Source organism: Paracoccidioides lutzii, assembly GCF_000150705.2.
Source record: "Paracoccidioides lutzii Pb01 unplaced genomic scaffold supercont2.18, whole genome shotgun sequence".
Lineage (NCBI taxonomy): Eukaryota > Fungi > Ascomycota > Eurotiomycetes > Onygenales > Ajellomycetaceae > Paracoccidioides > Paracoccidioides lutzii.
Genome location: NW_015440964.1, coordinates 665360 through 681301, shown reverse-complemented (window position 1 = coordinate 681301; position 15942 = coordinate 665360). Strand labels below are relative to the sequence as shown.

The 15942-nt window shown below is 46.0% G+C and overlaps 4 protein-coding genes across 4 annotated transcripts; 2 read left to right on the top strand and 2 right to left on the bottom strand.

Annotated features, from left to right (window-relative positions):
- Positions 1 to 52: 52 nt before the first annotated feature.
- On the top strand, positions 53 to 623 carry PAAG_06512 (hypothetical protein; the record flags this gene model as incomplete). The annotated part of the gene is made up of 4 exons (XM_015845912.1): positions 53 to 117; positions 196 to 227; positions 305 to 369; positions 552 to 623. 4 exons carry the CDS (start codon positions 53 to 55, stop codon positions 621 to 623), a joined length of 234 nt encoding a protein of 77 aa, XP_015700138.1.
- Positions 624 to 939: 316 nt separating this feature from the next.
- On the top strand, positions 940 to 1922 carry PAAG_06511 (mitochondrial genome maintenance protein mgm101; the record flags this gene model as incomplete). Its single annotated transcript, XM_002791726.2, has 2 exons — positions 940 to 1559; positions 1655 to 1922. The coding sequence occupies 2 exons, from the start codon at positions 940 to 942 to the stop codon at positions 1920 to 1922; spliced, it is 888 nt and encodes a 295-aa protein (XP_002791772.1).
- Positions 1923 to 3431: 1509 nt separating this feature from the next.
- Positions 3432 to 6441, bottom strand: PAAG_06510 (serine/threonine protein kinase; the record flags this gene model as incomplete). The annotated part of the gene is made up of 3 exons (XM_002791725.1): positions 3432 to 4762; positions 4835 to 5627; positions 5755 to 6441. 3 exons carry the CDS (start codon positions 6439 to 6441, stop codon positions 3432 to 3434), a joined length of 2811 nt encoding a protein of 936 aa, XP_002791771.1.
- A 1803-nt stretch (positions 6442 to 8244) lies between these two features.
- PAAG_06509 (hypothetical protein) lies at positions 8245 to 12608 on the bottom strand (the record flags this gene model as incomplete). The annotated part of the gene is made up of 5 exons (XM_015845911.1): positions 8245 to 8378; positions 8529 to 9233; positions 9306 to 10718; positions 10782 to 11219; positions 11327 to 12608. 5 exons carry the CDS (start codon positions 12606 to 12608, stop codon positions 8245 to 8247), a joined length of 3972 nt encoding a protein of 1323 aa, XP_015700137.1.
- Positions 12609 to 15942: the final 3334 nt, after the last annotated feature.

Below are 15942 nucleotides of genomic sequence, written 5' to 3'. Positions count from 1 at the left end.
GACTTCAACACCACTCTTCCAACCACGAATATAAACTGTGCGCTTCCTCACAATGTCCAAAGCAGAGGACAAGTCGCCGGTAACGCAGGCCGTGGATGATGATGAACCGGATGAATGGTATGGATTCTTCTTCTCTAACTTTTGTCTGGTCGGGGATCTCGGCTCTTTGCCTGGTCGACTGACTCTTTTGACCAGGGATAAACGGATCTTCAGCACCGGATGTGCAGGTATTTAAGGATGACCCCTTGTAGCGAAGAGATAGAGAGAGACTCTAACGGGATGCCATTTTGGGCGGGTTGAATAGCGGAGCAGCTGAAGATGAACGATTGTTACTTTGAAAAGAAGGACTGGCGAGCGTGCAAGAAAGAAGTAAGTGAGAGATGAGGATGGGGTTATTCATTTGAATATTTAAATATTTACAACCAAGGACATCCAAACCCCGCAGACAATTGACCTCAACCCTTCGTAGAGCCTGTCACAGTCTATTGCAGCATCCTACATGTCGGTGCTAATGTTCATATGCTGACTCTGGTTGTTCTATTTCTCTACAGATGGAGGCATTTCGCGAGTGCTGGAAACGCCACGGCAATGAACAGCGGACGGAATCAAAGGACGCTTCATAAAACATATGGCCAGGAATGAGATGAAAGGGGTAATTCTACTGCGAGTGTAAATATATGAGAAACTTCCCTCCGATACATGTATAAACATTAATTTAGTTTATTCAATTTTGTTCGTATCTTTTTATCCCTATGAAGCCTTGATGTCACATGATCCGACTTCGAACGGCAAAAAGAAATTTCTGCAGAAAATTATATATATCCACGGATTGATCAAAATACACAGACCACATTCAACATTATCACAATATCAACAATCCAACCATTGATAATTAAACTGACCCTGGCTAGCATTTAGCCAGTCAGGTTACCCCGTATAATGGCATCTCGTGCTCTGCGCAGAGTTAATTGGACTACAGAGCTGCTCCAACTCCCCCGAACACAGTTCTCCCATATCCCATTCCGCTCCATCATCAGCTCACCCACCTACCGCCAGTCACAAAATGCAACAGCTAGAGCATCTACAGCCTCTAAACCGTATCGATCCTCCACTAGCTCTTCTAAACCACTCTCCTCCAACTCTACCTCGAATTCTACCTCCAACCCCAACTCCACGTCGACCACGCCCGAGTCAAAACCCGCCCCAACCGCAGCCAACGTCCAGAACATCAGCAAGTCTGGGCTAGCTGATGATCTTGCAGATATCGATATCTCAGGTGTTAACACTAACAATAATAACCATATCGACTGGACGCGCTCTTTTCACGGCCTCAGCGCCGAGCCCTTCTCAAAGGAAGCCGCTGAAGTCCTCACCCAAGAGATAAACCCGGATGACGTCGAGATAAAACCGGATGGCATCGTTTATTTACCCGAAATAAAATATAGACGCATACTTAATAAAGCATTTGGGCCCGGTGGTTGGGGCCTTGCGCCGCGGAGTGAGAGCATTGTCACAGCTAAGACGGTGACGAGGGAGTATGCGCTTGTTGCGCATGGCCGGTTCGTAGAACCCCTTATTTCCCCCTCACTTTCCCCCTTCTTCCTATCCAACAATGGCATATATGCAGCTACATAAACCTAATGAACTTCAACAGCCTTGTCTCCGTCGCCCGCGGTGAACAGGACTATTTCTCCCCCGACGGCATACCGACCGCGACTGAGGGCTGCAAATCCAATGCCATGATGCGATGTTGTAAAGATCTAGGCGTGGCCAGCGAGCTATGGGACCCGCGCTGGATCCGCCAGTTTAGAGCCAAGTATACCCGTGAAGCGTTCGTGGAGCATGTGACGACGAAGCGCAAGACGAAGATTTGGCTTAGGAAAGGTGACCCTGTGTCGTATCCGTGGAAAGAGACCAAGTGAGGTGGTGTGTTGATTGATGTGATATAGGTGTTATATGTGTGGATTGAACGGGGAGAAATCCAATTTCTGTCATTGGGATTTGCATGGGTGGAAATGGGAACGGGGAGGGAGGGGAGTCTTAAAAAGGCCCCTGGATGTGTCTAGTTGTCTACGATGCCCTCTGAGCAGAAGAGATACCGGAATCCGAATTAATCCCACAAACTGGTCGCTGTTCCAGAAAGGGGTATATCCGTTCCCATTCCTGTTGCAAAGAAACTCCTCCGAAGGTCTCGTCACCACTTTCCATGCCTCCATAATTCCCCCCCCCCCCCCCGGTTGCACAACCATCCATATCCACTACCAGTCATATCCCCCCATTTCTACTTACACTCCTCCCTCGTGTTAGTGGCTTGAAAAACTGACTCAATCAACGTGCCTTCGCCGCTATCCTGTTTTTTTTCTTTTCTTTTTTATTTTATTTTATTTTATTCTTTTCTTTCAAATGAGCAATGCCTTATACCCTGCTTGTTCACAACATCAAGACATTTTCAACAATCTGCACGGCACATATCCCATCATTATCTCTTATGATTCATTACCCTATTATGTCTACCTCTTCATTGATTGGTTGACTTGTATGTATCTGGAATGGGCTGGCTCTCTTAATCATTGCCCTCCTCATTCCTCTCCTTCTCTCTTGTAATAAGCATTGACTTGTATGATAAATAAGAAGTTACACAGGTGTCCTGTAGGTCTCTTATATGATAGATAATTTAATTGGCATCTGGAATACATGCACGTAGCTTTTGCAGGTTTTGTTATCACAAAATAACTCCTGCTAGCACCTACATGTAGGTATAAATCGTGATTATCCATGCGACCTGACGCCCGTAGGGTCAATGGTCTTAAAAGGCTGAGTTGACAAATCAAAAAATATCAATATAATTATACATCTATCTCGGGTGAGGAGAGGACACAAAAGGAAAACAGACACATCAAACTCTGACGGCATTCTCAAAGTAAATAAATGATATATTCTTATTCTCAAAAGAAAAAAAAAAAAAAAAAAAAAAAAAAAAAAAAAAAAAAAAGAAGCAAAGTAGTGAGCAAGCAGATAGTCCAGCAGCTGCTGCATGTAGATAAATTGGTGGCAGCATGCGAAGAACGACCTGCCAAAAAAAAATATCCAAACTCTGTAAATCTATCAACCATCCCCTTCAGAAATCTCAGAAATCTAAAAAATCGGACCATCTCAAATCTCAGTTCTAATGCAAAATTAAGACAGGAAAATGCAAAGAAAACCATCCTTCCCCTTCTAAATGTCTTCAAAATTTTCTTTTTACCTTTTCATTTCGTTCATAAATTATCTTGGCTGCTGATGCTGTGATGAAAACACATTACCCCCCGACGCCAGTCGTTCCCCAGATGGTGCTTACGTCTGCAACCTGGGGTCCGCACTGGCATTCGCAGGCGGAGCACCGCCGTCACTAACATACCCAACAGCCGGATGTGGCAAGCGAGGTGATGAAGTCATAGGCGATTGGCAGGGTGCATATGAATATTGGTATTGGTGTTAGTAGGGGGATAATACGGGTTTTCATCTTCAGGAGAGCTATTGAATGGTGTTGAGAATTCGTAGTACTCTGCCGCTGGATTTGGGTTACGTTGGATGGATTGTAGTGGGACGGAACCTGCCGGTGTTGCTGATGATGGGGAGGATTGTGGTGGTTGTGGGAATTCGTCGATGGGGGTATTAGACGATAAAAACCTGGCTGGTGTGCCGGAGCTTGCACCTCCTGTTCGCCGACCGGTGGAGATCACACGTTGGATGGATGAGTTTACGTTCTGTTTCGGTGAGCCAGCACCGCCTTTACTTCCAACTTTTACGCTTGGATTGTTAATAGGGGAAGTGGTGAAATCTTCACGGAAAATCTCAGATTCGTCAACGCGTGCCTGGTCCATGGCTGGAGGGCGAGAGTTCAGCGCTTGGGCTAGAGATGATTCCGTGTGTTGAGGGGATGAGTTTGAGGCACCGCGGTAGACAGTCGTGCCGCCTGGGGTCTTGGCCTCGACAGCCGAGGATTTGCCCTGGGAATCGCCCAAGTTGTCGTTGGCTTGCGCGCTTAAATATTCATCCACCTCATCCGTTGGAACCAGCCGTTTCCTTTCCTTTTGCGTAGCCCACTCCTCCTTGCTCACTTCGGCGTGCTCAGGGGATATCGAGACGGAATACGACGGTCTTCCAATGTCACCCAGCGCCGCGTCTCCGCCACCAGGTCCATAGATGGGAATTTTGCGAACGGCAAGGACCAAAGCGCACATGAATTTCGACCGACGGGAAGCTCGCACAGTTTCATTTGACCAGTTGGATTTGTGGCGGATTTCTACTCTCAGCTGCAGCTTGTCCATCTCGCCAAGGCCAATAACTTCAATGTCAATGTCTGGTTGGAAATCGCGGCTGTTTTCCTTGTCACGGACAAATTTTAGCATCTCAGCTTTCAGTAGCTGGATATCACCGAATGAGGTAGCAAAGTCTACAGTCAGGGTGATCTGCTCGCGCATGGCCTTTGAGCGAGTGACGTTCTCAATCCACTGTGTATTGAGAACTATGTTTGGCGCTTGGAAAGTCTTCTGATCTCGAACACCCCGGAAAACTGTGTAGAGGAGAGAAATCTGTTCCACGACCAGCTGACGATCTCCAATGTCTACTCTATCTCCTACGTCCATTGCGTGCTTAACGAAGAGAAATATCGTGCTCCCAAGAACCTCTTGGGCGGTTGTAGCAAAGACAAAGGACATAGAGAGAAGAGCAGTGGCACCCGCAGCGAGAGTGGTGCCGAATCCGCTATTGAGAAAAGCAACTATAAAGCAATGTGTTAATGCAACCGTTATATGTGCAAGAGAAAGAAGAAAAGAGCCTAGTAAAAACATACCGAAAACTAAGACCACTATGATAAAGACAATAGTGCATAGGAGGTTGTCGAGTACGTGGATAGCCTGATCGACATCATGCATGCTGTGGTTGATTGATTTCTTGACCCTGCCAAACTCAGTAACGGTGAGAATCATCTCCTCGAGACTGACATCGCCGTTATCATCTCTGTCAAGTGCAGCGAAGCACTCTTTCGCCTCTTCCTCCCGACCCGCACCGAGAACCTCAATAATATCCTCTAGGTAAAGAGACTCTCGACCCTGAAGAACAAAGGACATCCACAAGCGACGAGCAAGTGCCTCAGAGGATTTACGCTTCTCAAGGGCCAAGGTGACAATAGAGTGAGCAGCGGTTGGATTAAAGACCTGTTTCCCCGTTATCTCTTGGGCAACATTACCAAAAGCAGCGGTGATCTTGTCCCCGACTCGTCCCACGCCATGAATCAAGCGCATTGGGGATGCAGAACCAACCCGCTTGTGGCCTTTACCAATCTTTGCGATGGGGTCGTTAATTACAAAATCTTCCTCTTCGAACTCCGGGCAATATTCAGGGAAGAGCGTGCGCGACGCGTCATAAAGCATACTAAGGAGTTGTATGTTGTGTTTAGACTCCTTGATCCTCATCTCGAATTGTCTTCGGTGGTACGTGATGGATATCAGTTGGATCAGAAGTTTTTCAACGGCCAGGATCAAAGTCGAGATAAATGCAGCAAACAGAATATTCTTGACTACATTTTGCCAAGGTTTAATACCCGTATCATTGGAAGCCCGTTCGTCTGGGTTTCGTGTCATCAGCTGTTGCAGTCAGTGTCTCCGCACACATAAATAAATATATATATATATATATATATATATATATAACAATACGTCCTTTCACTCCACCATGTGTTTAGGGTTGGTGAGAGGTTCAGTAAAGACATACCGGGATAAAAGTTGCCAGCGAGGTCATAGACCAACCAATGAGAGAAATAGGGATCTCCAAAGCCCTCAAGATCAGCGCATATTTTCTGGTTCCTGAGCTAACAATGCCGCATAGAAACTGGAACACAAATGGGATGTAATGCGCTACACTCTTGGAAACCCATAAACTCAACCAGACCACCTCAACCCAGGTGAAGAACCAAACAATTCGAACTCCGCCGATTTCTGCACCTCGAGCAATGGTAGCTCCTATAACAATGGGAATCGCAATGAGCAAGGCCAGGGGTGAAACATAGATGAAGTACCTGGTAATGACAGAGAAATTCAAGATAGCAGTATAGAATTTCCCCATGCGAGTGATGGTGCCATCCTCAGCGGACTCGAGCTGTCTGTTGTCCCTATTTAGCATCCTGTGTCCGCCTTGCTTATGATGAAAAAAACCGTTTTTCTCGTTGGTAGTATCACCTGGAAGATCTGAGGGCGGGATGTAGGAGGACGAGGAAGAAGAAGCGACATTGGTGTCTCCCTTTCGGGCGCCGGTTTGGCCCCGACTCGAAACATTGGTCAACGGTATGTCTACTGTGGCATCGTGAGAATTGGTTGTTGTATTTTGGTTGTTACTGTCTGTCCCCAATCGCAAGAACCTATCGCGGGAGAAGCGTTTTTTCCCAATGCCAGGCCTGCCCATTGTGAGAGAGGTCAAGCAGAAGAAAATCTGCCAAGGAAGAAATAAATCGAATTATAATAACCTTGGCTCGTGTTCAAGCCCGAATCACACGCTAAAGCAACAGGTGCCAACAGGTACAAGCACAGCAGCAAGGTCGAAGCAGGGAATAAACAGAGATGCAGCCTGATCTGCAGGTGGATGTCGCAGATCCGATGGTGGTTACCAAGCAGGTAACGAATGTGGATGGATGTGAACCTTGGTAGTTGGCCAGTTACTTATGGATGAGACAATCAATTCACTGACGAGGAATGTATGTTTTTGGCATTAGGAACGAAAGTGGTCTTAAAGAGTGAGCAGCCTATGACGTTAAAAATAGGTGAAAGAAGGATACGTTATATAAATGAGAGTCGGGAAGAGCAGGAATCGGAATGAAGAGACGAAAGAATAGTGGGACAACTGGATACATGAGATTACATCAAATAAAAGAGAGAGAGATGAGTGGATGAGGATTCTGGGGAAAGGAATTCCAGGAAACTTCACTTTCGCTCCATAAGTTTCCAAAAAAAGATCATGAGGAAAAATGGAACTGAGAGATTATCGATAGACACTTTAAAAAAAAAAAAAAAAAGAAAAAAAAAGAAAAAAAAAAGTAAAATAAATAACTAGTTGAATAAATTATTATCATGAAGCTATCAGGGAATTTGATGCAGGAATCGGAAGCAAGACTGAGAAGTTCGAACCGCGAGACTCCACTTAACTTCACACGTTGGCATTGGGCTTCGGACAACTGAGAATAGACGCAATCTTACAGGCTATCTGTTTATGGTTTGGGCTGTTTCAGGCCTACGGCTTTAACTGGAGCTGGTTAAAACCTTAACTAGAAGAACGCCTATATTATTAGCGTTGCGCCTAGTCTGGAGGTCTAGCCGAACGCTGACGCTTGAGGCTTGAGGCTTGCTGGGTTGTGGCAAAATAGGCGTCGTCTTCTCCGCGATCCCTGGTTTGTGTCTACTTGCGGGGGGTGGCCCCTTGTGGGGTGGGGACTCCTTGTGGCGTGGGGCTTGAGTGGAAAAAAAAAAAAACCCTGTAAAATTAGGTCAGAGACATCGAGTGGGTGATCTGAGAGTGTCCGCAGATTGGCTTTTTTTGCATTCTGTTTGCCTGTTCAAAAAATACCGTCTCTTGAAAGTAGTTATTTCCAACCCAGCCAGCCCAGGGCTTTATACCAAACACATACAGTTGTTGTTTTTTATTCTCATCTCCAGCGCAACATTAGTTATCCCTCTAGACAAGAGAAACATTCTTATTTCATTCCATCCATCCACATATCCCTTTTGCCACCTTCCTTGCGCAAGCCCACTTGATCTCAACGCCAGCAACTCGAGATTCCCGTTTACACTAGCTGCCATTGGCTGCACCCAAAAAGTTTGCGCCCGCCGTTTCATGGGGACGTTGTTGAACGGCCCATGGGACCCAAGACCGCTCCCCTTCTCTATTGATCCTAAAAATGGCATAGCCTACACGCGTCTATTTTAATTTTTCTGAACCGTTTTTGCACCTTCGAATGCGTCATCTGTGTGGTCAGTGGGCCGGAAGGCAACCTCTTAGATTAAATGTGAAATGGATCCCTTCACGGGAGTATCATTGCACCTGGTCACTTTTATCGGCATTTCTGCGACATGATATACAGTTAACTATCTGTTAAACTACCTGGCAAAAAGGCCCCAATTGCCCCGATAGTCTTATACTGGAACCAAGGATGAGTGCAATTACATGGGAGTCACCTGACTTCCTTAACAATATCTACGTAGGGAGCCATGCCACCTATCCCCACATCATTCGATTGACCGATGTAGAGATATCGTATTTGCCGTCTCCACCTTTTGTGCCTTGGAATGAGTTGTAGATCGAGGTGGATTGTCTGAGGAACATGGGTGTTACGGATGTGTCTACTCCAGCTATAGATTGATATTCTTATTCCCAATGTTTCCCCAACTTAATTAAAAAAACCTTTAGGTCATTAATCAGTTACCTCATAGGGGATTAATGAAATGAAGGGCTCACAATATATATAGAGTTTTCTGCAATTGTCGTGTTTATTCACAAACACTGGCCTCTTGGGGTTATTGTAACCCTAACATTCCGCCTTTCAACATTACTAGACCAATATATATACTTCTCTTCGTCAATAAGGTACTCATCTGGCACAATATCATACCTACCCAGCAAACACATAGTCATAACCAGGATACATTCTTGAGCAAACCAGCGCCCAGGACACGTATGTGGGCCCTTCAAACCCCAACTGATAAACCTGGGGCTACCAATGTCGGGATTTGACCGCAAAAAGCGGTTCGGGACCCATTTAGCTGCGTCCGGTCCATAGACTGCTGGCGACCGATGGGTATAGTATGCTGAGAGCGTCGCGACTTGGCCCTGGGGTAATTTCTGCGGTTTGGCAGTGGGGGCCGGCTCGGGCTCTGGCTCTGGCTCTGGCTCTGTCTCCTGAGGCGAAGTCTTGTATGGCATGGATGAAGGCAGTTGCGCATCTTTCAAAATGAAGCGGGCAGGTCCCGTTACCGGTCCGGAGAGGCGAATGGACTCGAACATAGCTGCACGCAGCGGGGTCCATGGATTCGTTGGATCAGGCCTGGGGAGTTCATCGAAGACGGAGAGTCTGGCGGGGTCGAGGAGGGAGCATGTATCAGCTAGTGCCCTTGTGGCGTTGGGGTCGTTGATGATATCCATGATGAGGGATGGGAATGTTGCTTGTAGGTTTGTGAGGCCACCCCATACTAAGATTACAACTAGATCTGTGTTGTTGGAAGTGGTATGTTAGTTCTCACATAAACCCCCTTATTTGGAATGAGGTTGTCGCTGCTTACCAGCAGCCCTTTCATTATCCGGCACATCTTTCAGAAGTTGGTCGAGTAAAGTAATGTTTTTAGCAGCCGATTCAGCTGTTCCGATTTGCCCTCGCCTCTTCTGGATGATCGGTATGAGAATCTTTCGAGCCTTCCTATAATCTGCGTTAATTTTTACACCGGCGAGAATTTGCAGACGAGACGGTAATAAGCTAGATAGCCCCATTGCTTCGATAGCGTGATCATTGAACTGGTCAAATATTTTCAGCAAGTTGGGATGGTCAAAAATTTCATCTCCAACCATGCAAGCTCCGACCACCGTCGTAATGTACTTCATGAGAACTGGGACGAACTGTGATAGATCGGTTCTAGTGTGTGGCAACGAATTGTCAATGAACCGATTCGAAGCGTCCATTATCGTCGTTCCGAACTTGGATACCACCCGGCGATTTCCCAGATACTCCCGTACGATATTGACGTGTAGGTTTGAATCAAAGTTTTCTTTGTGGACGATAAGTGGGAAGTTGATAACACCAAGAAATTTGTGTAGGCTGAATATCTCTTCTTTGGAGTTATCAGCCTCCATCCACTCGAGGTCACTCGATCGAGTGACGACAAAATAGACCAGTGATGCAAGTTTCAGGCCAAAACATCGTGATACGGTCTGACCGTACTCCACAAAGCCTTTCAACAGAACACCCTTCGGATCCTTGGCGAAATTCAGCGCCTCTCCGATTAATGGCAGTCCAGAGTACACTGGGGGTATATTCAGCTTGTCCTGGAGGAATCTCGACCTCATTTGTAGAAACATACCCAATCCCAGGGCCAGCATGACCGTGACCAAAGCCGTATGGTAATCTTCTATATATGTTTCAACTATCTCAAAACCTGACACCGCCGCTGTAGTTGCAATTTTCCACCAAGGGAGAGTTGGAAGGCTACACAGGACGGGGTTGGTTTTGGGGTCAGCAGGAAATAAAGGATCCTGCTGGAGACAACTGATATCAGTGTTCTCTGTGACTAATCTCCATAGCAGATTCGTGCCATGATCCGGGAAATCCAGCTCGTTCAGCCAAAAGTCATCCAGCCGGCGCATATTAGGCAGACCTGGCTCCGGGTGTGGTTTCCAAAGCAGTTCCTCTAGAGCATTGCTGGGATGGCAATCAAACGGCTGGTCCACAAGAAGACATCTGGTTATGGCAAAGCCAATGGAAAACCTGTCGGAATTGCCCATGCCAAATAAACTAAACAAACTTATAATAAGCGCTGATTTCGGCACAGTGGTTCCCGGGAAATACGTCTCATCCAGCTGAACACCAACAACTAAGTCGACATCATCGGGTCTGTCGTAAAGGGCCTTCAACTTTTGAACCTTTTCAGGATTCGATGTGAATTCTTCAAACGTTGATGGAACTTTGACAGTCACTTTTGGCTCTGCAAGAATGGGATGGTTAGATATGTAAATTTGTGGGATTTACTGAGAGAGGAGATGTTGACCTTGCTTATTATATTCACGGAAATACGTGTTAAACGTAGGGAGCCCTTGTTCCCGCTCATGAACGATACTCCACGTACTAACATCGAATGGCCCAGCTCTATATTTCCCAGCAGATCTGAAGGACTCATCGACTCCGCTCTTGAAATTTGGGATGTGACTGCCAACCATTCCGCGTAGAATGCTCTCCAAACCCGTATTGAGGAAACCTTGTGGATTGAATCCTGTATCGAAGACCGACTGATTCCATAATGTGTTATTTTTGGCATCTTTAATAGGAAACTGACTGATAATAAACTCATGAAACCGATACACGATGGCCATCTCGGCAGAAACCACCATAGGCTTCCCACCCTTTGTTACTAGTGGCCAGGGATATGTGTTCATCGGGTTGATCTCCATGAAGCTTTCGCCATACATTTGACGGTAGAGTGGAAAACCTTTTAGCCCCCGGGACACAAAAAAAAGGTTAGAAAAGATAGTTAGTTGGACAGTTCCCTCATTTTAACAACGATAAACGGGAAGTTCCACTGTTTATTTTACTCACCGTCATCTCTAGGCCATGGCATTTTATCAGTCCAGTACGCCATCTGGTACGAGTTGGCAACAAGAGCATACTTGGCAGACATGAGCAGCCTAACGGTTTGGTAGAGCTTCTCATCCGTATGCTCTGAATTCTTCATATCGACATATTCCGGATGCTGCTTGGCCAAGAGGTCACACAGGCGATTGTGCTCTCGGAGCAGGAGGGTATGGACAGCTAACACCAGCCAGTCTTCGTTTGTCCGTGGATCACCTCCCGTAAATAACGTTGTAGGATCCAGTCCGGGTGTTGTCCTCATTGAAACATTCCAAGAATTGAACGGGAGATACGATGTAGCCAGCGACATATTGCCGGCCTTCACTTCTTGCGTCAACAGCTTTCCATCCTTGTATGACCGTACTGCTCGGGCCACATCTGAGGTAGAACCGTAAAGACTCGAAATGTCCAGCCATGTAGTCGCCATGTTCACATTTTCTCGAGGATTTGTCATGGAGGTACCAGTCCCAGGGACGGCTTTTGTACGATGCACCACAAATTTTGTGTTTTTATCAAATGTGTCTTCATCAGGAGGCATTTCAACCTCAATAGTTTCTTCCGGCGAGTCCATGCTATACGTGACGTCATGCATGACAAACTCAATCAGCCCGATGAGAAGTGGCGTATGTTCATAATAAATAGTCCTATTTCTCTTAAAGAACGCATTGGAGACGGCTCGAGCATTGGGACCTTCGCGCAGCTTGGAGATTCCGTCAGCGTAATGGTGGTCACCGTAATCCCTAGCCTTTGCCATTCCGATCCGGCCTTCATTGATCTCATCCTTTTTCATCCAATTGCAAGATCCGTCGGTGGTTCTGTACCACCAGTTGGATTTATCGACGATACACATGGAATCAAGGGCATACTTCAGGTTTCCAAAAAGCTTCTCAGCTTCGTCAGATGGCAGGTTAGCTATGAGCGGTGGAACCAAATGTGAAATATTGCCCCTGAAGTTACCAGGCTCAGGCCGTTTAAGATGGTCAAATACTTCGTCTAGACTGGTCGCATCCCTGGGAATGGTGTTATTAATGAACATGCGACGTACTTCTCCGCTATCCTGTGTTTCAGAGACATCATGAAGCCAGTGGATGAAACGGTGTTGGCTCCCTTTGGACTGAATAGCACGAGAAAAGTCGGGCACGAATTCACCGGAGCGGGATTTCTTCCCATAATATCGATGATAAGGCCACTGGTCGCATAGCGATGTTTGCAGGAGCACCCAAATCAAAATGAGACAACGAAACCGCATATTGAAAGAAGGCCTTCGGCTTCTCTGTGCTCATAAACACCACGTTACCTATCCAACAACTTGGTTAAATCAGGGATTGCGAAATGCGCTGAGGTGCTATGACCGGAGCCTAGGTACGGGTTATATATTCTCGTTGCAGAGTGCGTTCAGCTAAAGATTCCTAGATTAAGTGAGATCAATTGCATGCCGATTTCGTTCCGTCATCATGGAAAAGAGGCAGCGAGCCTTGAGGCAAGCTGTAGCAATGCCTTCTACAGAAGACGGAGGCACACGGCCGTGCATGGTATTAGGGTTTCAACATGACACAATAATGACCAACAACGTTTGCAAAGTCAGATATCGAGAAGAAATGGCAGATAAAAAATTATCTATATTCTTCTAACTTCAGTGGTACGTTTAACTGTCATATCCTCTACCTTCACAGTTAAACGAGCATAGACATAATGAGTTTTGCTTTTGCTGTGAAGTTTGACTTGAAGTTGACCGCAATTAACAGAACAGGAAATATTGATGGCCTGAGTCAGCAAGCAACATTCCAGCTCCTCGCTCAAGTAGTTATACAGAGGGGGATATGCTGGATATACTCCACCTACATGAGCTACCTTGTCATCTCGTAGTTAATTGATTGTATTTGGTCCCCCTCCTTATTCACCCCACAACCTATACGGTTGAACTAGATGTCCATTTCTGCAACAGGCTAGCTGTGCATCATTCGAGATCTCGCGGTCTCCCAGAGCTCTCATCATCCCCCGATGGGCTTCCTCTATGTGCTGTTTCCCCAACGTCTTGAAAACGTGCTGCCGTGTTACGTTTGCCCAATGATCCAGCCACGACAACACAGTCAATTAAGTCTACACACATTGTGGCAGGCAAAGAGCGTTGAAACGCTCTAGCACTGTGTCTATAACCTGGGGGTAGCTATTTAGTGGCAGCCACATGACTCACATGGAAACAAATTGACAGAGAATAAATTGGATAGCGGCATAATTGAGATACACAATTTGCTTTTCTTGAGATGAGCAAGGGATATGGCAAGACTGGTGCACCCACTGCACAAGCGTGCGACACCCAAAGAGAGACAAAATATACTGGTAACAGGAGAGAGCCGTTTTGGCTTGGGTTTGAGCGGCAGCCACGGATGGAGATACTGATAGGGCAGAGTTGAGAGATGGTGATTGTGTCTACAACGCACGTTGCGAAGACCCATTCGATGGTGAACCGCAATGTAGGAGACAAACGAGTCGTCACAGGCGTCCTATAAGTTGACGGAGCAAAAGCGCAAAGATCCTTAATGGGATGAAGCAATCCAGAAACATCGGGGCCGGAATTGATGTTATTGGCTCAGGTGGCACGACAGAGCGGTTGACGCGCAGGACGGTGACAGGTCGGGTATTGGAGTATGTTCCGTAACGACACTCAGCACCTGTTACGAACAACAGTACCATATCGCTATGCTGATTATCCAGAAATAGAGACGACATATGACTAGATTGCCGCAGGGCACTAACAGTATGATTTTATCTCCTTATCAAGGTTTATATAACAAGTTATTACTTAAGTGGGGGCCGTCATGATGGCGAAATATGTTGCAGGTTGAACCTAACCTGTGAAAACATCGTGACAAAATTGACAATGACATGAGGGATGGGGTATGGGGGAGATTTGGAATAGCAGCAGAGAAAAAAAAGAAAACGTCAAAAATCGTCATACCGATTGTGAGAGGACTTCTGTGCTCACGGGAACCAGCAGCAACAACACCATCCACGTCTCATTTGGATCGAAATCGATTGGCCAGCATTATGCCCATATTTCGAGGAATATAACCACAGCCCCCATTCAAAGTATACAATCTGGAGTACACGGGTAGCTAACTGCCTGGAATTAGGCGGTTGAACAGAAGAAAAGATTTTGAAAAGAATTCAAGCCGCGAGTTAACGAATGACGAAGCGAATGAATATGAATGTTCGGGATTGGAAATGGAAACCTCGTTTGTTGAAGCTTGGTGTTCACCAAAAGTGTGGAGATGATCGCTGCAGATTAATCAGCCCATTTGAAATGCTTCCATGCAACTCCAGTGACATTGCAGATCCTTCTCATTGGCCCATGAAGAACAAACGTCACAAACCCTGGCCCAGGATATTTTGAGGGAGAATTACAGAATACGAGGCGAGCATGGTGGAGAACATGAATAATAATGCAAAGTATCCCGGCGTCAAACGGGGCCCATCACCATATATGAACAATTCGGAGAGATTTGCTCTGAATCATGAGTTGGTCAACATTCATCCTTCAATAACTAACTATTCTCTCAGCCAACGCTCAGCAAACTAAGCTCGTTATTCAGATATAGATTGCTTTTTTTTTTTTTTTTTTTTTTTTTTTTTTTTTTTTAAAAAAAAAAAAGGCAAGCGATGTCAATCCCGGCATGAGGCTAATTACACAGCGTTAAGATTGCTACAACCTTATTAACCCCCCTCTCCCTCCCGCCTCTCAAGCCTCAACCGGCCCAATAAATAATGAGCTCGGTACAGAGTAGCTATTTATGTGCCACCTCTGTCAAGAGGTTGTGCTCTCGACCCCAGCACGGGGTCAAAAGCCCTTCAAAAAGGTCATGCACACTAATGGCCTTGTCCCAGGGAGCTATCTGATATCTCCAACTAACCGGCTGTCCAACTGTTTACGGAAATCCGGAAAAGTCACGGGGACCTGGATGCTTTGAAAGAACCTTTTTATATCTCACGATTATTATATTTGGAAGCCACAGCCAAAATCTCTCGCTGGTTACCGTGGATCATCAACTCGTCGAAAAGGGGAGCAGCTGGAATTTGAATTTTTAAATATAGAAACGGGATTTTAAATCAGATTCCCGGACAATAACTAACTCAATCTTAGTGACTTCTCAAAATGGGCAAGACACAATATAAACTTGACTGTCCAACGGCACGCACCTACATGCATGGTAATAGCGTAGTAGTTGTATCTCAAATCTGGCAAACACTGCCAATAATACATATCTATTATATTCCACAGGCGACTTTCTGAAACTGCTCTGCTGTGAACCAACCAGTTACTTAATTCAACGGGTCTTGAATCTACGCCTCCTTGTTTCTTCTAAGAGTGGCGGTGTTCAACCCCACACATTCTCTTCAACATCTCCGAAACACTCGCGACACCGCCATTCGTCTTCCTCCGCTCTCATCACCTCACCTCACCTATTATTATTATTCTCCTCTCTGCGGTTAATCAGTAATTTTGGTTCGTAATGTCCCAATATGGGGCTTAATTCATTCCACTGAGTGAAGGTCGTCATTTTCTGTCGAATCTATTCCTCCTC